The sequence below is a fragment of the Corvus cornix genome, chromosome 23 (assembly GCF_000738735.6).
Source record: "Corvus cornix cornix isolate S_Up_H32 chromosome 23, ASM73873v5, whole genome shotgun sequence".
NCBI lineage: Eukaryota > Metazoa > Chordata > Aves > Passeriformes > Corvidae > Corvus > Corvus cornix.
In genome coordinates, this window is record NC_046352.1 from 5260048 (window position 1) to 5282481 (window position 22434).

The following is a 22434-nucleotide window of genomic DNA, read 5'->3' on the forward strand; positions in this document are numbered from 1 at the left end:
CTGGCGCAGCTCAAGTGGTGATTTTATGAGTCCTGATGAAGCTGAGCTCCCATAGGAATATCAGGGTGTGGGGTTTTTTCCACTCTTTTGGGACTATTTCATGATCTTGCATACAACTACTGAATTTTTCCATCTATGGATTTAACTGAGCTGCCCGAGCAGCTGTGAATTAAGGGACCCTCTTGCCCTGTGAGGACAGAGCCCCACCACACCTCACCTCTGGGGATACTTCCCAGCTGATGCTTTCCTAAAGTTATCCAGCATTTACCAAACATTGCAAGGAGCTTTTCTAGGTTAATCATCCTCAGAGCCTGGGCAGGCAGGCATGAGGAAAGAGGAGAGAGGAGAAAAATCCTGCCGTGTTATTACAATAAAACACTCAATAAATACTAAGGAAAGCATTCCATACATCCTGCCTGAAGGAATTCACCGCGCCTGACCTCAGCCAGCTGAAAATCAGCCGTCCCCTGGGCTCACACGAAGGTTAAGGGAGAAAGTCAGCATTTCCACACATCTAATCCCAAAAGAGCTGTTTAAGGAGAAGGGGATTCCTTCATTTCCACAGATGATGATTCCTTCAGTATCCAGTGCCGGAGCTGAGACTCCTCAGACAAGACGTTCAGCTTTCTGAGGGCTGATGCCACTTGAAACAAATCAGACCTTTGACAGTGCCCAGTGTGTCTCTGGACCACACCAGATCACATCAAAGCTGTGCTATCTCATTCCCAGCTCTCCCTCGCGTGCCAGGAAGAAGGGCTGAGAGCCGGCAGCACTTGTGCGCAGCAGGAACAGGCTCAGGCTGGAGCTCCTGTCCTCGCTTGCCCTCGTGCACAGCAGCTGAGCTCCCTGTGGTAGCTACTGCAGGCCCTGCACCCGTCTGGGTGATGCTCCTCTCTCTCGAACCAGGCAATAGGATGGTCCCCCAGGGTCCAAAGATAAGAGCAGCCCAGCGGGAGGAGGGCAAGGAAGGTGAAAGCACCTGGTGTTCGCAGGGCATCTCTGACAGAGCGAGCCTGACCCCGTGGGATCAACAGGAGACTTTGTTTTCTTTATCCCTTCCAGCAATTAATCAATTTTACTGCTAAACAAAGCTGACTCTTTGAAGGGGAGGTCTCCTATTTTAAATCTTGTTTCAGGGGAAGTGGTAGATGATCTTGACCAGACGTGTCTTCTTAAAGGGATGCAGATGCTACTGCTCTGGCTGAGCACCCTGGAAGGCAATGGAATCCCAGAATATCCTGAGCTGGAAAGGACCCACAGGGATCATCCAGTCCAGCCCCAGGCCCTGCACAGACACCTCAAATCCCACCCTGGGCATCCCTGGCAGCGCTGCCCAAACGCTCCTGGAGCTCTGGCAGCCTCGGGGCCGTGCCCATTCCCTGGGGAGCCTGGGCAGTGCCCAGCAGCCTCTGGGGGAAGAACCTTTCCCTGCTCTCCAGCCTGAGCCTGCCCTGGCCCAGCTCCAGCCGCTCCCTGGGTGCTGTCCCTGGCCCAGGAGCAGAGATCGGAGCTACCCCTCGGGAGGAGCCGCAGCCCCCGCTGAGCTCTGCCCTCAGTGTCCTCTGCTCCAGCTGGACACACCAAGAGCCCTCAGCTGCTGCTTGTGTGGCCCCTCCTGACCCTTCACCAGCCTTGTAGCCTCTTTTGGATGCCTTCTAGGATTTAAGACCAAACAGCACTTGGAGAATTCACTTTAATACATCATATTCCTCTTCAAAAATGAATTACCTCCTTTCTAACAATCTGAAGGACTTAGACACATATTCCCAGCTCTTCCCACTGGCAAAGCTCATGCAGGAAGATCAGATCCATTGCACCTGGGTGACAGAATGCTCCTGAGGAGGTCCCGGGCTGCAGCATGGACCAGGAGCTCCAGCACCTCACCAAAGACTGTGAACCCGATGCTTCCGGTGCTACTTATGCACCTCTTGAGTGTGGGCGAGAGCCAAAGCTCATTGTTGAGTTCTCCTGCCATGGCAAGCCTCCAGCTGGGGTGGATATTGATTTTTGGGGGACATTAACATATTATTCTCCTCCTGGTTATCACCACAAGCTCTTAGTGGCTACAAGTGGACAGAGGCTACTTTGTCTGTGCTCATGTCTAGTCTTTCCTCTGCAGTTACAGGGGCAAGCTCTGTGTTTTTATCCTGCCTGCAAGAAAATTCTGTGGCTCCATGATCAGAAGCTCCAGTTCAAGTTTATAAAGGTTTTCCATTTGTAGTGGATACAGAGTGCCTTGCAACATCCAGCTGGAAATAGAGTGGTAACATACAATAGAGCCATGCACAGCATCACTCTTGGTTCTTAATGGAATTTGCTTGTAAACAGACATAAACAAGCACCAGCTTCAAGGCAAGAGAAAAGCTTTGGAGGCTCTTTCCTGGGGAAACCTTGTGCAATAGTAAAAAAACCCATAGTCTGCTTCCTGCCCTGCTTACAGCGAGTCCTCGTAAGAGAAACTGCCTGGGTATAAAAAGAAATGACTCACTGAAACTGGTAACACTGAACACAACTTGGTTTTGATCCAAAGCCAAAAATGCTTTATTTATTTGAAATGTAAACGGTTCCTTTATCAACTGCCTGGTTCAGGGGTTGTTTAGGGCAGTTTCCTTCCAAATAGGTTGCTCAGCCCAGAGTTTTGCAAAATCCTGGGAAACAGAGAAAGCAGCAAGGAAGACACAGAAACCCTGTTGGCTGATTTATGGAGAGTGGGAAAGAGGCCTCCCATCCCTTGTGAAAGCATTCCCAGAGCTGCCTTTGCTGGAAACTTGTTGCTGCCACAAGATGAGCAGCGCAGCTCGTGCTGCAGCCACCAGCATCGCTGCCACCTGCACCCAGCACAGCTCCGAGGCTCCTTTCTGCTTCCAGCCCGGTCTGATCTCCCACTGGGGAGCACCGTGGGGGCACAGGGATCCCGACAGAATCCCGTGTCATCGCTGGAGCCACTCCCCTTTGAGCGCCGTGGGATTCCTGCTCGCTTTGGGTCACCCTGGCCTGGCTCTGGCTGTGGTGCTGGGTGCAGTGCTGCTGCCTCCAGCTGGGCTGGATGGACCCAGTGCTGCTTGCTCTGGTTCATCCTGGGCTTTCTGGCCATGGGAAGGGTCTGCAGCCCGGCTCGGTGGGAGCAGGGGAGGCTGAGATGCTGCTGGAGTTGCGCTGCTGCTGCCCAAGAGCATCTTCTGCTGTTCTGTTACAGGATTTGGAGGAGCTGGTGGGAAATCCGATCCAAGAGTCTGCCTTGACCCCGCCAGGCCCCGTCCCCTGGTGCTCAACTCACCACCCCCAGGAGGGACACAGGGAGAGTGGACGGTGTTGGGAAGGAGGGATGGTGGTAAAGAGAAGGGGAGGCCCGTGGGGTCACACACGTGTGCAGCATTCATGGAGGGGAAGGGGATTGATTGTGGGATAGCGGCAGAATTAACTGATTGCAGGAAGAATTGATTGGTGGGGAAGGAGCATCACAGGGCAGGGAGATCCCACAGGCACAACCAGAGAGAGGGAAAAAAACCCAGGGAGAAAAAGGGAGAAGGTGCTGCTGAGCTCTGAAGACTTAATCTGGTTAATTCTTTCAGCATGTGGTGTGCTGGCAAAGCGCAAGGAGGAGAAAAATACCTGTTTGTGGGGAAGAAAACAAAAATCAGCGTTTCAGCTGTTGTGTTTCTTCTGAAATGAAGAGCAAGACCTTCCCCAGCCATCGACCAGCAGCACAGACATGCTTAGGAATGGGGAAATTTATATCCGAGCCTCTTCTCTGGCCTACCTCAATTCCACCCATGTGAGAGACGAGTTCAAGACAGAGTGAAAACCATCTGGAGACTCACTGAATAGTTGTGCGGTCCCACTTGGAGCAGCAGAGACACAGCACAGCCTCCCCTGCTCCAGTCCTGCCAGGGATAACAAACCCGGAGCCGTGGGCTCCAGGCACCTGAGCCTGGAGTGGAAAAGCCGCACTTGAGTTTTAGGAGGGTGCACAAAGCAGAGGCATTTTCGCAACCCCGACCCATAGAGCTGCTGGATTCCAGCACAGCCATGACCCCAGCCATGGAAACCACCTCAGTTTGGAACAATCTTTTGGAAGCGTTTCTGAACGCCCGGGGAATTTGAGTGACTCAAGTGCTGAAAGGGACACGGACAATGCTCTGGTTTAAAAAGCTCCTTAAACCAGCATTGCTGCAAAAAGCCACTCCATGGCCCAAGAGGACCCACTGCTGATGACATGTGAGGACACCAGGCTGAATGATGCTGAAGCCATAACCACATTTTTGAGGACAAGATTAAAGGCACTGGTGCCCTGGCCCAGGATGGGAGTGGGTAGGAAGGGGTTTCCTGGGGGGATGCCAGAGCCCCTCATGCCAGCACCTCTGGGGGCTCTGGCACTGATACCCTCCTGCACAGGCCTTCAGCACATTTCTTGGAGAAACAGCTGGAAATGTTCCAGCAGCAAATGTATCCGACTCCAAAAAATATCTTGCTTACATTATAAGTATCTGGATGGTGAATAATGTAGAGGAGAAAGTGTCGTGGGGCAATTAATAAACTGAGGCTGTACTTGGTGGCAAGGAGAAGAAAATATTAGGGGAAGTGACAGGCAAGTCAATAAACAGTGGAGTGTGATTTGGGAAAGGTCTGGCACTTCTGCAGCTGGCTGGGCAGGGCACAGCCAGCCCCACCCTTGAACCCTTCCAACACTCCACTTTTCTCCAATGCCACCCTCCTGAAGCTGGAATTTGCCCGTCAGCTGCAGAGCGCAGGACGGGGACAGCAGGTTCCCTCTCCATCCAGCCCCACATCCTTCTTCCCACTGGGCTGGGCTCTCAGGGGAGTGCAGTTGGTTTGTCTTTACAGTTCCTGCTCCTGGGAGAGTTGTAGGATTTGAGAATTTTAGGTTGTCAGATGAGGTTTGTTGTGGAAACCAGGGTGGTGCAGGATCCAGCCAGTGTGAGAAGGTGAGAGCTGGGGTCTGTACCCCCTCCTTGTACACCCACAGCTAACAGCAGGTGAACTGATAAAATGAGAGACCCCTCTAGTCCCTGGGGCGTTTGCAAATCCTGCTGGGAACTGTGATGGTCTTGGCATGAGGAACAAACCAGTCCCACAGAGCATGGTCATGGCTGACAGAATAACTTGAGCAGGCAAAAAGATCAGGTTTTCCCTGCCCAAGGAAAAATATGACTTGGGACAAAAAAATTCCATGTTTGCCTGAGCAGAATAATCTGCAAATGCAATCAGCCATTTGGGTGATTGATGCTCCCTGCTCTGCTCAAACTTCTCTGTCAAAATCGTGGGGAAAAAAAAAAATCGCTGCTGCAGAGAAACTCAGATCTCCGAAGTGCAAGGACACAGCCACACATCCCAGCACAGCCCCGAGGGAACTAACAAGAGTACAGAGAAGCATTTGATGTTCCCGAGCCTGCTCCAAGCAACCCAGCTCCCCAGACCGGGAATCCGATCACGGTAACAAAAGCAAACAAGCCGGGGTTTAAATAGAAGCAAAAAACCTTGGAAGAGAAAAACCAATGAGAGTGAATGTTTACCCCGAAGATGGGATAGTTTAGAAATTATGGCTGGGAGCCAACTCTCTAATATTTTTAGTTTCAGAAGGTTTGCAAACCTCAGCTGCCAATGTGGCCCCAGCTCTGGCACCCTTGGATGGATGCCCTGCTGCAGGTGCAGCTCCAGCACCTGGGGAGGAGCAGGAGGAAAAGTTCAGTGCCTCATTTTGGGGCACTTTAGAGAATGGTTTGCAATTTATCAGCTAATTATGATTAGAGCAGAAACAGGTAAGGTTAATTATCATGGTTATGGTCACAGAGTGAAGACGCTCAGGGGGGCATTAAGGAAAGGGAAAACAGACACAGACCCCAAAATGCAGAGTTTTAACAAGGATTCATACTGAGAACAAGTTCTTGCTAGTTTTAGTTACAAACCCAACTTTGGGAGTTGCTTTAGGAAAATGAAAAGTTCTGGGATGGTTTGTGATAGGAAACCATGAGGGATTAAGTAATCCAAGAGGAAACCACGAGCCTTCCAGTGCCTACAGGGTCTCTGGGAGAGCTGGAGAGGGACTCTGGACAAGGGCCTGGAACGACAGGACAAGGGGGAATGGCTTCCCACTGCCAGAGGGCAGGGATAGAAGGGATATTGGGAAGGAATTGTTCCCTGTGAGGGTGGGGAGGCCCGGGCACAGGTTGCTTCAGAGGAGCCACGGCTGTCCCATCTCTGAATGGTCTTTAAGGCCCCTTCCATCCCAGATCATCCCAGGATTCTGTGATTAAAACCTGGCAGCAGCAGAGGACAGTGAGGAACAGGGCATCGGGCACAGCTGCAGCAGCTGGTGCTGTCCTGTGAACACATCAAGGAGAGCTCAAGTACAGAGATGAGCGATACAGACAGAAGAGATAAAAATGAAGATGCTGCCTTGTTCTGTGACTGCCAGATTTAGGTTTAGGGGAAGGACAACAACGTGATGACCAACCCCTCCCTGTGCCAGCCCTCCAGGCCAGACAGCCCCATGCCTCCCCGAGCACTGCTGGGCTCAGCCCCGCACACAGAAGAAACAAACCAGGTGTGAACGTATATTAATTTTATTCACATTTCCAGAGGAAAGCATCGGTGGAGTGCAAGGTCATGGCTATTGTCGAAAAGCTCAAGTATTTGGTTTTAAACAGGCAGACATTTCTGAGGCTGAGCTGAGCCCCTGCTCCCTTCCCCTGCACGTGTTTCCAGTTCAAGTAACAGGAATCTCCAAAATAAGCTGGCTCATCACATGATGGGGGGGATGTCAAAAACCTTAAAGCTCTCTGTGGTATAAATCCCTAAGCAGGGCATAGAAGTAGCAGGCAGGAAATCTCGTACAGCTGAACTGGCTTATCCCTGGGCCAAGTGTCGGGTTTTTCCTTCGGCTGCGGAGTTTTGCTGTCGGCGACGCCAAACGCTCCTGTCCAACTTTAATGCAATTCATTACCCAGAGCTGAAGTTTGCTGCTACTGGATTATGAGGATGATTGTTGGTGATGGCACAGAAAAATTTTAACAGGACTCCCAACCGAGGAGAAAAAGAGAAAAGGAGAAAAAATTTGATTGCTTTGGATTTCAAAAACAGCAACAAGGGAACAAAACCACAGCCAGGAATAAGATCCTGAGAAGTGGAACTTCCCAATTGCGCTGCTGGCCCATGGGAACTTGTCACAGCTCCGGGCTGCTTCTAAGGAATATATTTGTATTTCTAAGAGACTCCTGGGTTCAGCTGGGCCAACAACTGGTTCCTGCTGACATCCAGCAGACTCGACATCCTCCCAATCCCAGCCTGCATTAACCACCTTCAGTTTTGCTCCCCACAGAGCCACAACTTTTGGATTTTTGCTTCAAAGTGCACGTTTCAAATTACACAAGGCATGAGATAAGGCCTCTGCAGAGCCCTGGCCGTGCCACAGGCCTGGAGCACGGCTGGGAACAGGCGGAGCACGGTTTGGACAGGCAGCAGGACACGGGGCAAGCAACACTCCCTGACACAAGCAGAATGGCACCAGCAACTGATGAATTCCTAAGTTATGGGGCTAAAAGATAGTTCTTTTCTATCTTGTAAGTATCAGGGAGTTTTAAATGTGTCCAGTGAAGACACTGGAAGTCTTTCTGCCCTGTGAAGTTGCCGGATTTTACTGGAATACAGCTATATTTGGGAAAGGAGTGGGTAATAGATGTGTGCACATTCTTGCTTGCTCTGCAAAGACAATTATCAGATTACAAAAAAAGGCACAAGAAGCACATTCCTCCTTCTTCCATCCCTAAAAGGTTCCTCCTTCCCCCCTGCTGAAAGCACTGCGCTGGCTGTCACTGAACAACCTCCAAGTACACATTTTCCTCTTTGATCCAGCTGGCTCGGAAGCCCCAAGGATTAAAGATTTCTCTTCTGTTTGAATAATTTCACTGACTAGAACCTCATTGCTTGTTTAACCGATTCTCTTCATCCTCCATCTATATATAGTAAAAGAAACGGAATTAATATTATATTTTGGTTTATTGCTAGAAGCAATCTGCTGTCCCCCAACTCAGGCTCCCAGAGGAAGGAGGTGAAACAGAAAATCTGGCAGGACCTGCTTGCTTTAAACAAGAAAAAGGCAAAATTGCACTTGCCCCACCTGGCTGGGTGTCACAGAAGGGGAAACAGGGGCAAGGAAGGGCTCGGGGTTATTTAGCAAGTCAGTGGAGAGCCAGGAATAAAACAGCCCAGCTCTGGATCCTCTGTTCCAGTTGTCAAGAAACAATTTTGCTTTGCCCAAAGGCGAGTTCTGTCAGAGGACAGGACATGCCACTTACAATTCAAGTCTTTATGTTGACACTGGATGTGCAGAGCGGGATAAAGGAATGTGTGACTCTTTGGTGAATATCCTGGTTATCATACTAAAAATGCATTTTAATAAACTAAATTCACCCCTTGCCTAGTCCTTAACACTGCAAGAAATTTCTCCCCTGCAGCTGCCTGGCTGATATTTAATGGTTCAGCTATTAAACATCCCACCAAACCTGTGTCTTCTCTGTGAAGGCTTAAACTCCTTAAATTCTTATTTTAAAAAAAAAAAAAAAAATGGAAACAAACTGCTCTAAATATTATTCCAGGACTGAATGGCTTCAGTGGTGTGGGTTCTACTTACAATTTTAAGGAACCTTCTGCTTCAGACAAGTCACAAGAACCTTCTCAGCAGCAGGAGGGTTGGACAAAGGACGTGGGTGACGCAGGAAGGGGGAACAAGTGTGTTCCTTGTGTCAGTCACCACGCAGTCACAGACAGCGTGTTCACTCTGTTCCCGATGGCTCCTGGGAAGCCACGCTGGTGGCAGAGATGCCAAGGGAGTTTGAGGTGCCTGTGGATGGATCACGACACCCACACAGCCTGGCAGAGGCTGAGGACAGAACCTCCTTTGGCAGCACCAGGTCACAGCCCCAGTGCTCCCAGGGATTCCCACACACAGGATTCAGCCTGGCAGCTACGGATGAGGAGTGCAAGGGCTGCCTGAGCTGAGGCGGTTCTAGAACAGCCAAACAACTGCCAGGGAGAGTGGCCAGAGGGGGAGCCATGAGCTGGGGCTGCCAGGAGTAGGTGGGAACACCGAGCGCAGCCCAGCGGGACCCACCGCGTCTCCCAAGGGGAGAGGACAGCTCGGGAAGTACCCGTGTGGAAAGCCCCATGCAGGATGTCCATGGGCTCTGAGGGAGCAGGAACCGCCTGTGCTCCCATCCAGGAGAGCACAGGCTGCACATGCAGGAACACAGCCACAGGCTCCACTCCTTCCCCACAGAGCAACTCTCTCTTTTGGGAAGTAATTGTTCCCCCACTTTGCTGTTTAAATCCCGATTCCTCTCCAATCTCATATCCCTGTGTGCTCTGCCTGCCTCCCTCCCGGAGGCAGAGGAGCTGCTGCCCTCCGGCTCTCTGGCAGAACACACTGAAGTCCACCTCAAGGGGAGAAGGCCAAAGCACTTCACACTCATCAGTCGGGATTGTTCAAAAGAAAAGCCACTTGTTTCTAGGAAATCTGTTCACACACACTCTGGCCACTGCTGGGTTTCCAACTCCTATTCTGAGCATTTGGCTGACAGTGGAGAGGACGAGAACAAACATACATCCAACCCCCAAGTGCTCCTGATTGTGCCATTTTGCCAGAAGATGTTCCTGGCCCAGAAGCAGCTGCACAAAAGCACTGATAGCAGAATTACAGCTAACATTTCTCTCTGTCTCCAGTGGCAGACGCCCGTATGGGATCTCTGCCTACCCAAAGCTCACCTGCAAGCCCCTGCTTCCTGACAGGCAATGACAGCAATGAGGACATTTGGTTGCTGGCAGAACCAGTGCAAGCCATCCCTGATGGAAACCCTCTGCCCATGCTCCCTTCCTGCTGGGGTGTAGGCAGCCCAGCAGCCAAGGGTATCACAACAACCAGTAGGGAAAACTGGAATTTAACGATCAGTCCTGAAAAGGTCAGCTCCTGAGTCACAGCAGAGAAGGATAGGGGGGAGTTGCTTTGAAGTGCATCTTTTTCCTCTCTCTTTTATTACAGAACACATTAAACTCGCTGGTGATCACTCAGTCTTTCAGGCACTATCACTGGACACAAAGCCAGTTTTACTCAAAACTTTCTTCTTGCTCCTGCAGCTCCACCAGTGCTACCCTGGATTCCCCTTAGAACTGGAGGTTTCTTCTCGATCTCAAAAAGAGATTGATATATCAAAACCAAATTCAATTACAAAATATAATAATATCCTCTTCTTGGAAGTGAAGCTGCCCCATATTCCAGACTGTGGCAGGATTTTTATAACCTCAAACCATTTTTACTAAGTTCTACTTAAAATACGTCCGAGTCCCAATCCACCTGTCCGGCGCATTGTAATGCTCACAGCTGAAGATCCATTCCCTGTCAGTTCCTCCTGGGATCTGCCAAAGGCCTCTTCTCAGTTGTCTTCTGCAGACTTGAACATGAGGATGGCATTGTAGATCTTCAGAGCAGGGCCCAGCTTGATGCTGAGTATTTTGACGATGTCGTTCTGCTTGAGGAGCAGGAAGGCCTCGCCATCAATCTGCTGAGGTTGGAACACGAACAGGACAGGGATTAACCACCAAGGGACAGGCAGGATTCCCACTTCTGGTCATTCTGGGATTCCTCCCTCATTCTGGCACCTACACCCCACGATGTCCCCTTTTCAAGGGGCACAGACCTCATCTCACAGCATTTTTCCTAGAAAGGGAGAAGCTCCAGGTGTGTCCCTGCCCATGGCAGGGGGTGGAATGAGATCAGCTCTAAGGGCCTTTCTAACTCAGACCATTCCATGATTCCACATGCTATATAGACTAAGGCGTAGTGAAGATGCAATATGGCTGGAAAAACAGTCTCCTAATCCACCAACAAGGAGATATATTCAATTAGATGCATATTAAGCAAGTGATTAACACACTACCATGTGAAAATCCAGGATGCTGTAGGTAGCAGTGAGTGAAATCATGACATACTGTTTCTGGAAAAGGTTAAAAATTCACTTGAGCAAGAACATCCACAGAGACAACACAGATATAATTAATACAAACCCCAAATGCTGCAGGGATGAAGCCAAAGATTAATGGACACAGACAAACAATATGTGTCTCCCTAAGTTATTCCATTAAAGTCCATTTACAGAGACTGACAGCGTCTCCTCCTCTCACTTGATGCTCACCAGTGCAGCACACACCACCGGACACTCAGCCCAGCCAGAATAACAATTCTGCTATTTTTGTAGTCTTCCCAACTAGAATTTTTTTGGATGTCAATGCCTGGTGCAAGAGGAAACACTGAGTAAACCCAGAAAACACATAATTAAAGCAAAGAGCTGGCAGCCACGAGATTCGGTTTTCCCACCTTTCACCAGACAAGAGACCCTCAGCAAGTTACTTAACCTCCCGCTTCAGTAACTGGGAGGAACTGGGAAGTTAATTCCTCCACTGGGAATGACAGTAGTGCTCCCAGTCCACAGATGGCCACGCCATGTCCCTGAATCTTATTTTCAAGCTGCTGCGAGTCTACACTGCTGCAATGAATGTGTTAAAAATAGCTTGAAACAAATGGGACTGTGCTGCTTAAATTAAATAATAGAGTCAAGAGGAGCAGAAAACTGCTGGAAAACAGTCCTACATTTCAAAATGGTTTTGTGTCCAATGTTATTTATTCCTATGCTTCATTTTCACCACATTGCCTCACACTTGCTTATTTTAAACAGTCCTGCCCTGACTGAACTGGACCTAGAAACGAGTCTGTGCTTTATTATTCATTTCTTTGTTCCATCTTATTTGGATGGGTTTTAGAATTCTGTGCACAATTTGTTCTCTTCACTCCTAATGTAAGCAGCAACTTATCCCTCTCCAGCCCCCCACCAAGGGAAGTCTGCAGGGATTTATTTATCCTGGACATGAAGCACTTGGAGGCTGATCCTGGACAGTGCAGGGAAGTTCAGCTCTCCTGTCACTCACACCTGTATTCTGGCCAAAGCCAAACTGCTAAAAGGGTTTTAATTTCAAACTGACCATGTGGTTTGAGCATAAACTAGAAAAACAACACAAGCCCCTCTAGTTTGGCATAGGGAATCACACTTTGAGGCCGCAGAAAATAAGGATTAAACCAGACTGCGGCTATGGCACTCTCAGAACCAGAAAGCAGTCGCTGTGTTCAGCACCAGAAGAAATAAAATACATGGAGAATGGCTGGATTTATTAGAAGATCTGCTGGTACATCTCACCACTGAATACACCTTTTACACTCAGCTACACCGAAAGATGGGTCCATTTGAGTAAATTTCACTATTCCCACTATATTCAGTTAATGAGTATTCTACTGTATTGTCACGCTGGGGACAGTGCTTTATGCAAACCCCCATTTCTTTTGCTTCCTATTTTGTGTGTGTCTGCATGGTTTTTAAAACAAGGGAAAACAAAACACAGATACATAAATCCACAAAACGCACTGCAGCCTGATTCCCCCTGAAAGGGAGCCAGCTCTGGAGCAGACAGCAATTACAGAGCTGCCCTTTCCAGTCACTGCCACGGAGGAGAAGTGACTCCAGCCCTTCCCTGGAGCTCAGGCTCCAGTCAGACAGGAGAGCTCTGAGGACAGAATCACAGAACCATGGGATGGTTTGGGTTGGAAGGAACCCTAAATCTCATCTCATTACTCCCCCTGTCATGGGCTGGGACACCTTCCACTGTCCCAGGCTGCTCCAAGCCCTGTCCAACCTGGCCTTGGACACTGCCAGGGATCCAGGGGCAGCCACAGCTGCTCTGGGCACCCTGTGGTCTCCCCACCCTCACAGGGAGGAACTTCTTTCTAATTCCCACCCTCCTGCAGGTAAAGGCCATTGCCCCTTGTCCTGTCACTCCTCATCCAAAGTCCCTCTCCAGCTCTCCTGGAGCCCCTTCAGGCACTGGAAGGGGCTCTGAGCTCTCCCTGGAGCTTTCTCTTCACCAGGTGAACACTCCCCCCAGCTCTCCCAGCCCGACTCCAGAGCAGAGGGGCTCCAGCCCTGGAGCAGCTCCTCTGGATTCACTCCAGCAGCTCCATATCCTTCTGAAGCTGGTGCCCATGGCTGGAGGCAGCTCTGCAGGTGGGGAATCACCTGAGCAGGACAGAGGGGCAGAACCCCCCCTCACGCGCTGCCCACACCATGGGATGAGGCCAGGACACGGTACATCTGTGTAAATTCATCAGGGGCTCCTAAAGAACTCCAAGTGACACCTGCAATGTAAGTGGAAGCTGAAGCACCCAACAGACCCTTGACTATGCTCCACCTAGAGAGGTGTGCCAAAAACCAGCACAGCCACACCCTGTGCCCTTGGAGGTCTCCCAGAAGCCATGGTGACCACACCAGGAACGGGACCAGAGCCCAGCCTGGTCAGGACAGGACATTGACAGGACACACCTCACACAGGACATGCTCTGACTTCCCAACCTCTACTTGTCCAAAGGAAAGGTTCCCCTCCTGCTCTCAGCCCAGACCATGGGGGAAGCCAGAGATTCCTGGGAAACCCTGCGCCTGCCAGGCTCCCCAGGAGGAGCAGGCACATGTCCTCGTTAGAGGCAGCAGCTGAGATCCTCACTAACCCTTCCAACAGGGCATCTTTAGAGCAGTGCCAAACCCATGGCATGACGGTCCAAGACAGGATGTTAAGCATAAGCTCAGGGATTGGAACTGCAGGGGAAATTTAAAGCAGCAGGATGCAATTAGCCATGCTGGAATTCAGTTCCATGCTGAGGCTGCCTCCTAAATACCACAGACTCTGCAATGACACGGCTGAGCAGGTCTGAGCTCTCTGCCATAATTCCAGGGATCTGAGCACAGGGTCTGGGCACACCCCGCTTACCTCTTCCCTGAACACAGACGCTTGTTCTTTGCAGCCAGGCAAACGCTGGATAAAGCTCACCACCTGCAATTGCATGTGAGAGAAAGGAAACACAGCCAATTAAAATGAGACACCATCAAGCAGAACCCTCTTAGTTCTGTATGAGAATTCTCTATGCAAGAATACTTAAACTTCAATAGTCAAAACTCTCACATTAATGAAGGATATAGATGGAAAACACTGCTGCGTAAAACACTGCTGGGTTGTTGCTGCAACTCCTCTGCATGTTTTGGTTACCAGCAATAACTGCTCCTATTGCCATTTGACCATTTCTCTCCCTGTAAGAATCCAGCTTCTCCACTCCTCTAAAAGGTCCTCACAGAATCAACACTATTTTTCCAGATTTAAAGCTGTATATGGCTTACACTATTTTAAACCCACTCATGACTTCACTTTCTCTACAATACTGTTGGAAAGTAAAACTAACAAGAAAAAAGGATTTAGACCGTTTCCCACGATGACATGCCTGTAAGAGACAAGATAAACCAACTGAATGAGCACTGCTGGTTTACCAACATCCAGAGGCAGAAGAGCTGGGAAGGAAAGGAGTTTTGGTTCTATTTAATCTGTGCTAGGTGCACAGGATCCACGGAACCAAGAGGATTCAACAAGTAAAAGTTAATTTTACATTTCACATTAGGGAAAATCTTTCTAAGCAAGGAATCTGTCAACATTTGGAACAATCTCCCTGGAGTCATGCAAGCAGCCCTGGGGTTGCCTTATGTAACACCAAGGAGTGTGAGGAGCAGCCCCATGTGCAGTCAAGGATGACTTAATGTGCATTGTCTTCTCCAGCTGCAGCCTCACTGGTTCACAGGAGATTTGTATATTGAGGCATAATCAGATCAAACATCTCCTGTTAATTGGATGCTCCCTTGCAGGAGCAGCTCTGCTTCATGAGGCGTAACCATGTGAGCTGTTGCAGATGTGACATTTCTTCCCTGCACACAAACAAGCAGCTGGGAGGGGTCACTGTCAGATACAGGCTCCCTTCAACTCAGAATTGTCAAAGTCTCTCCTAAATCATGTCCCTGCACCTCCAGATCATCCTACCACTAGACGTGGAGTCATTCCCTTCCCCCCAGTTCCAACCAGGCAGGAACGGGCTCTCAGAGTGCCCTCCAGGTTTGCTCTGCCCTGGCAGGAGCAGCCCTGACTCCAGTGGTTTCTGTTATGTAACCTGAAAGCAGAGCATCCCTCTCCTTCGTCCTTCTCTTCTGCTCCATCTTAAAGGGAACCCCTAAAATCCACATCTCCATTGGGCAGTGACTCCAAATTTTCTTCTGTAGAAGTGCAAACTCCTTTTAGTAACCAGTAACAAAATACTACTTTCCTTTTGAGTCTCCCACCCCTGCTAATAATTAAAACACAAATGAAAATCCTTCTGCCGGGTCTGGTTCCTTCCAGAATTTCAAATACAGTTGGACCCTTGGGGCAAGAGCTGAGTGCTCTTGAGTGCCTGTGGCACTGAGAGGCTGGCAGACATCTCCAGGGAATGAGCTGAGCTTGCCTTGCTCCTGTGTCCTTCCCAGCACAGCTGCTGCTGGCTCCTGTCACTGACACGGAGTGACAGACCTTTGATCTGCCCCACAAGTCCTTTGTAGGGACACCGCAAGCTCCCGGCGCCACTGGAGAGGCCTCCTGAACACAACAGGAGCTCTGGGGTTTACCAGGAACGGAGAACAGAGAGGGAAGGAAGATGCAAGAGAGAAAAAGGGAGAGAAGGTCCCCAGGCAACAAGACAGACCCCAGGTACCACTGAGCCACTGTCACTGCTGGGGAGGAAGGTTCTCACACCAAGATGGGGCAGTTGAGGGAGGAGGGAGGCTCGGGGCACAAGGACAGAACACAGTGACACCACAGGAAACCAACACAACCCCACAATGGTGGCAGGGAAGCCCTGAACTCTGGGAAAGGCTGAGACTGGAGGGGCTCACGGTGAGGGTGGGACAGGTGCTGCACAGGTTGGGAACACAGTGGGATCACAGCTTTTCTGTGAGGAGGTGAAAGGCTGCTGGCCCTTCCTGCTGTAACCACTTCATGGCTCACAGAACTGTTTGCTGAAACTCCTACACTGCCAAAGCACGCTGGTGAAGGGAAAGAGCTCTGTAATCCTGAGAACACCCTGGTAACTGGATGTGACCCTTCTGGGAGGTGGTGATGTGTGACAGACACTGAGATCAGCACAGACAGGTGTCCCTTGGTGACAAAGCAGCCCCACACTGCACCCCTTCCACAGCCACTGCAGGACTGACCCCTCCCGAGGCCCCGGAGAGGCGCTGGGTTAACGGGGATTGAGAACCCCACTCACACTTGGCACAAGGACAGTTCCCCACCCCCCCCCAGGCATTAGCATTTGGTGCAGGATTAACTAATGAACGCTACAACTCTAGCACATCTTAATGTTCTTCTATGAGTCAATAGGCTGTGCTCTGAAAACAAGACAGGAAGCTTTCAATAAATACCAAAGCTGCATTACAGTAACCACTCTTAGTGACTGCTCAGTGTTACCACGACTTTCCTAGCTTGAGGGCCCCTAAATACTGCTGCTGCTGCTGCTGCTCTGCCATTTCAGCTGTTCTCAACCAGCAGAGAATTAAAGCAAGGTTTTTTTCCTTAATGTGGGTTTTATAAAATAAAAACAGCTCTTCAGCCTGAAACCAAAGGAGAATTTTACACCCCCATCACTCCTGTTTCAGATCAGCAGAATGGACTCCTTTGTGCAGCAGAGTTCAAAGCACAACCCAAAGGCAAATGTTTGCCCTGCAGGAAGACGTTGGGAGCCCAAATGCCGACAGACCAAATGTACTTTGGACTCCCTAAAACACAGCAAGTCCTGCTGCTTTCAACTCCCAGACCTGTGGCTACATTGCACTGCACATGCTGACCCTGCAAGTGCTCAGAGAGAGCCCAAATTGACTCCTCTGGGAATTTGTGATGAACATAATTTGCAAAACCAGACCCACTTTACTGAAATTCAAGATAAAACTTGTAATGACTTCAGCCAGTCCATTTTGGTGCTGCAACTGAGCTTTTTAATGTGCCATTCACACTGCTACTGGCAGCCAAAAGTTCCCCGGTTGTTTCAGGCTGCAGCAGAGTTCAGTTTATTCTGTGTTGGAATCACTATATCCAGTGCCCTGCATCCATGTCTGTGGTCCCTGCTCACACTCATTCGTTATCAAACTAATATCCCAGTTAAATTTACCCAGCAGTTGCTTTAAAGGTCAACTGCAAAGGACAAATTTTACTTGGCTTGGATCCTGACACTGTACTTCCATGAAGCAGCCTCCTGTTTTATCCAAAAGAAAGAGATTTTGATTATCATGTCAGAGGATTATCTGCTTCTGACTTTATTGATTTGCTGAAAGACCTTTTGGACAAATCATTGGAAGCTTTCTCAAAAGGACAGGAACAGTAAATCTTTCAGAGATTTTTTTTTCCTCCTTGGTATGAATTTAATTCTAACACATTTTTATTGAAAATTAAAAAAAACCATAACCAAAACCCAACACCACCACAAAACCACAACAACTCAACATAAAAAAGGACTAAGTTTTAAAACATCAACACTAATTGCTCTGTCCCTTTCCCAACTGCTGTGGTTCCCATTTCCCACATCACTGCAATCCCACCAGACTCCTACCTCTCCTCCCGCATGAAGAACAAAGTCAAGACTGGATTTATCTGATGTTAAGAGGCACTTAGGGAAAATGCACTTTTAGAAAGTCTCTGAAGATCCTCTCTGCATCATGAACAGCAGTACCTTTTTCTTGCTTTGCAGATTCCCTGCATCCTTGCAAGCACAACACTACAGCACATTTCTCTGGAATTAAATGTCCTGCAATTAAGCACCAGGATCCAAATTGTCACCACTTCCCAAGTGCAGAGAGAAATATTATTTATGCCCAAGGCATTGGGGCAAAAACCAACTACTCAGCACACAAAACACTCTGGCTTTTTCACACACCACCTAATTACAGAAGACATTTCAAGAGCTGCAGAGACACATCTCCAGCTGCACAGCTACCTCTGCCAGAAATCAGGTCAGGCTGTGGGCAGTTCTGTTCCCAGGGAATCAAGTAGGGAGATGCAGGAGGAGTGGGCATGCACAGCGCAGTTTGGAATTCTCTGCACTGTAAAAGTGAATCAGCAGCAAAGTCACAGGAGAGGGGGAGGGAGATCAGAGGAAGGGAATCTGCTGTCAGAATGATACTTCAGGCGTGAGGACTGGGAGATCGAGGGGTAAATAAACAGAAGGAGGGAGGGAGGGAATCCTATTGAGGGCAGTAAGTTGTGGATACCAGAGGGTTAACAGGGTCCTGGGTCTAACTTCCAGCTGAGTCAGCTGTGGCACACTCACAGCAAACACAAGAGCACTGCCTAGGAAAGGGAAGGAAATAAAGATGTCTCCCAATTAGCACTCCCGAGGAGGAGCGCTCTGGCATTCCTGCAGCCCAGGAGAGCGAACAAGGAACAGGTAACTCACCTCTTCCACAGTCCATTTGGCAACTTGTTTGGCTGTCAGGCCCGAGACCTCTGGCAAGAGCCTGCAGTGCTGCTCCCAGAAGAGATGGAGGCGGTGGGTCGGGTTAGAGGCCAGGGAAGGCATGAAGATAGACTGGTGGAGGGCCTGCTGGAGATCCAAATCAGGGCCTGGAAAAGGAAACAAGAGGAGTCAGAGCCAGGCTTCAAGTAGGAGCAACTACAACAAAGCAGGAGAAAGGGTCACAGCCTGGAGGGGAAAGCAAGGCAGGGTGAGCAGAGCCAGGCACGGCTCCTGTGTGGCACACTGAGCTCTCAGGGCATTCTCCCCACCCTCCCGAGCAGGAGAAAGGGAAAAAAAAGATAAGATTGCCAGGCTGGAGGCTTTATCGTTAGCTTCTTCCCTGGAAAATGATGTCATGCTGCTAACAGAGAAGATGTTTGCAGCATTTTATTGACAAGGTGGAGGAGTTCTGGTAACAGCATCCTCGGCTGGGAACTGATGGCACCGTTCCAGCCCCAGCTGTAGCCAGAGCTCTGTGCTGCCAGTATGGCCTGGGCTCGCTCCCCAGGAGACTCCCAGGCCAGGAGTGCTCAAGGTACCTCCAGACATCAACTCCCTCCTCATGTGTCAATTGATGGAAGCTTTGAAAACCAAGGCAAGAACAGGAGGAAGAAATCACCCCTCCCTAATGAGATCACTGGAGCAGTGCAGAGTCATGGTCCTACAGAGACGTGCTGGTTATACAACAGGAAGCCGGGCAGAGGATGGGAACAGGCTGGAAACACTCCTCTGGTTCACAGCGGCTCGGGGGCTGCCGCGACCCCCGCCCCGCAGGCTGCTCAGCGCCATCCCGCAGCATCCCCGCAGCATCCCCGCAGCATTCCCGCGGCATCCCAGCCCTCGGGAACGCTCTGTGTGCCTGCAGCGGCCGCTGCTGCCTCTGCTCGGCGGCTTGCAGTGGGCTGGGGTGTAAGGTGGGGGGGGTGAGCAGTCACTACGTGGAAAGCACAAGGAAAGCAGCCAAAATACAAAGAAAAAGCAGACTGGCGTGGTTTGCCAGCTCCCCCCCAGCCGAAGGGGAAGCAGCTCTGGAGGTAAAGCCTGTCCTAGTAAACAGTCACTCCCCTGGTCCCAGAGTGCCCCCTCAGCTCATCTCCACATCCCTAAAGGACATGAGACAGCATCCAATACATCAAATTTCTAATAATGAAACCAAGGGAGGATAATGGAAGTCTGAGTAAGAACTGCTCAGTTCAGGAGCTCCTGGTGATGAGAAGGCACAGGACACTGTGGCTGTCACCCCCTCCTCCCCTGCTGCACTGTTGCAGTGGTGGGGACAGACAGCAGCTGCTCTTGTCCCCACCTCCTGCTCCAGGAGGTCCCACTCATGCCCAAGGTTTCCCCCACTGCCATGTCCCTGTTGGGTGGGCACTGCTTCCACCTCAGGCCAATTCCTTTTCTCCACTAAGCCCTAATCCTTGGACATAAACAAGTGACTTTCCCTCTGAGGAAGAAGCAGTGATCTCATAGTTCAAACGTAGCTGGGAGGAAAGTTCTGGGTACCTGTGAAATTACAGGTCAGTGGATTATTGCAGCATTTCCCTCCCCTGATTTCCATCACTCTGTGGAAGGTGAATGTGAAGGGAGAGTGAGAAGCTTTCCCTGCCAGCTGCAACTGCAATTTGGAGCTGGCAGAGCCCTCAGCTCTGACTGCAAAACTCAGCACTAGGTAAAAATGAGTATTTAAAAAAAAAAAAAAAAAAAAAAAAAAAATCCAGGCACCTGTCCCAGTTTTTGCCTGCTAAGCTATTTTTGATTGGAGACTTATTACCATGTTAAATCCTCCTAAAAGCCTGGTCAGCTCCGTTCTCTGAAATGGCTTTTTATAGTAAATCTGAAAGTTAAGCATATGGTTTCCTAAAGTAATAGCAGAAAGCTGCTCTGAAAACTTAACCTGTCATGTACCAGGAAAAAAACCCCACTGTTTTTCCACTTAGCTTTTCATTTTCTTTTTCATCGCAAAGAGAACATTTAAAAAGTCCTCCAATGATTTAGAATATGTTTCTGAATACCCATAAGGGTCTAAAAAAAGGGGTTGATGGAACCTAAACTATCTGCTAAGTTTTGAGCAAGTCTCCCTTGACCCCTGTGCTGGCTCTGTCACAGCCTGACACAGGTCACAGCCTGTTTGGAATCCCTTGTCACTACAGAGGAGTTTGCAGCGGCACAAAAAGCAGTGCAAACTTGTCTTCTCCATTAATAAATACAAGGCTCCACTCTACAAAGTATTAAACCTTTCACTTCTAAGTAATTTTACCCTTTCTCCTCCTTCGTTAAAGGAAGAAAAACTACCATTGTCATCACCTCCAGCAAGTGCTTTCTCTTGACTGTGGAATCAAAGGCAAAAAAAGCTGTGAAGTTCTGAATGCTCCTCGTGACTGTGGGGATATTGCAGAGATAGGCACACACAGAGAAAGAAGGAATAAAATCTAACCAACCTTTCCCATTGCTTTCCTGTTTCACCAGCTGAAACTTGATATAGGCATGTGAGCACCCAAGCCTGAAAGCATCAATGACAAAACATTTCAGAAGATACAGAAATAGATGTAATTTCTTCTCTATACAAAGATTAATAGGATTTATAGAAACTAAAAACTTTTTCCTCTTAAAATAAGCAATAGCTCCATCCCTGACCTCCCTCTGAGCGAAGGGCTGTTCTATTAAATTCATGGCCAGAACTCAGATCTGAGTTTACTGCAGGAAAGAGAGGGCCCAAAACATCAGGAGGAAGGGAGGAGATTTACCATGTCATTCTAAAACACTGCTGCAAAACTCTGATCAAATTGAGCTGTTTGTTATTTACATCTTTATTTCAGATACAGCAGCGGCATCAAGAAACACAACTGTTAATGCATGAAAATACACCACAAAAACCTTGTTTACGTTTTTGGTGTGGCTTTGATGTCTGCAGAGGAATTCTCCTCTCCCCAGTCTTTCTCCTGACTGTTTTCCGACTGTTCTGATGGAGTGTGGATGCTGCTTTGACACCACTTTTCACTGTCTGATGCAGATTTTCTGGAAAGACAGATAAATGACAGTAGCTGAGCTGACATCCTCTGTTCCCTTTTCCCACAGGAGAGCAAAGCTGGCTGCTCCTGGCAAGTGAGAGCAACAACCACCACCTTGTGGCAGAACTTTCCTCTGCCCTCCATGAGTACAAAGTGCTTTGTTCCTCTTCTGCACGGATTGAGAGAGTTTATGTGAAATAAATCAGCCTCTGTGGACTCAGGCTCTGATCCCAGCAGCTACAGGAAACCACTGTGTTATGGTGAAAGCAAGAGATTTAAGATTTCTGAATCTTGATACCTCTGGGTAACATTTAAGAGTTTCCATGACTAAGTTTGATGCATAAACTGAGCTACAGAGTTGGCCAAGGAAGGACAAGCAGCAGGGTGATACCAGATTTACAGGCTGAATTCAGACCTCCCACTATCAGGAAATGAAATGCTTAGAAGAAAATAAATATATTACAATTCTAGAATGGCATTTATTCTGTAAGAATCCCAAATCTCCTGAGAGGGCTTTATGGTAACAGTGCCACTGAAATGCAATCAATTTTGGTGTAGAAATTAGGGAATGAAGATGCCTGCTTAGTTTTGGGCTGGGAGGAAGCAATTCGGCCATGAAGGCCAGGGAGGAGAAAGAAGCATTCATTCCTTTTTTCTGGACAAACAGATCCTGAAAATGTTATAAATCCAAACAAAAAGATGAACCTTAAAATACAGATAAGCCTTCACATACAACAAAGAACTGAAGTATTGCTGGCATTTGCCCTATTGAGACTGGATTTGTGAAGACTGAAAAATGATTCAGTTTCCTTCAGTGCTGCTCAATAGCAAGAATTTATTTTAAGAAAACAAAGTATCTGAGAGAGCTCAGCTTGTTTGCTGCTAAGTGATACACACACGGTGCTCAGCCAACCCCGGGTGGATCGCAGTTACAGTTTAATAGCGCAAAACAACCTTGGC

The 22434-nt window shown here is 49.0% G+C and overlaps 1 protein-coding gene across 7 annotated transcripts in view; it reads right to left on the bottom strand.

Annotated features, from left to right (window-relative positions):
• Positions 1 to 6568: 6568 nt before the first annotated feature.
• Positions 6569 to 22434, bottom strand: part of LOC104697706 (lethal(3)malignant brain tumor-like protein 3) — a 39924-nt gene continuing 24058 nt past the window's right edge. For 6 of the 7 annotated variants that reach the window (XM_039564563.1, XM_039564564.1, XM_039564566.1 and 3 more), the window contains 5 exons: positions 21350 to 21481; positions 20905 to 20966; positions 18407 to 18573; positions 13879 to 13941; positions 6569 to 10574 (listed from right to left, as the gene is read on the bottom strand). In XM_039564563.1, coding sequence (XP_039420497.1) covers positions 10446 to 10574; positions 13879 to 13941; positions 18407 to 18573; positions 20905 to 20966; positions 21350 to 21481 — 553 coding nt within the window. In that variant the 3' untranslated portion in view covers positions 6569 to 10445. The remainder of the gene's footprint in view (positions 10575 to 13878; positions 13942 to 18406; positions 18574 to 20904; positions 20967 to 21349; positions 21482 to 22434) is intronic. The other variant, XM_039564562.1, reaches the window with a different exon arrangement.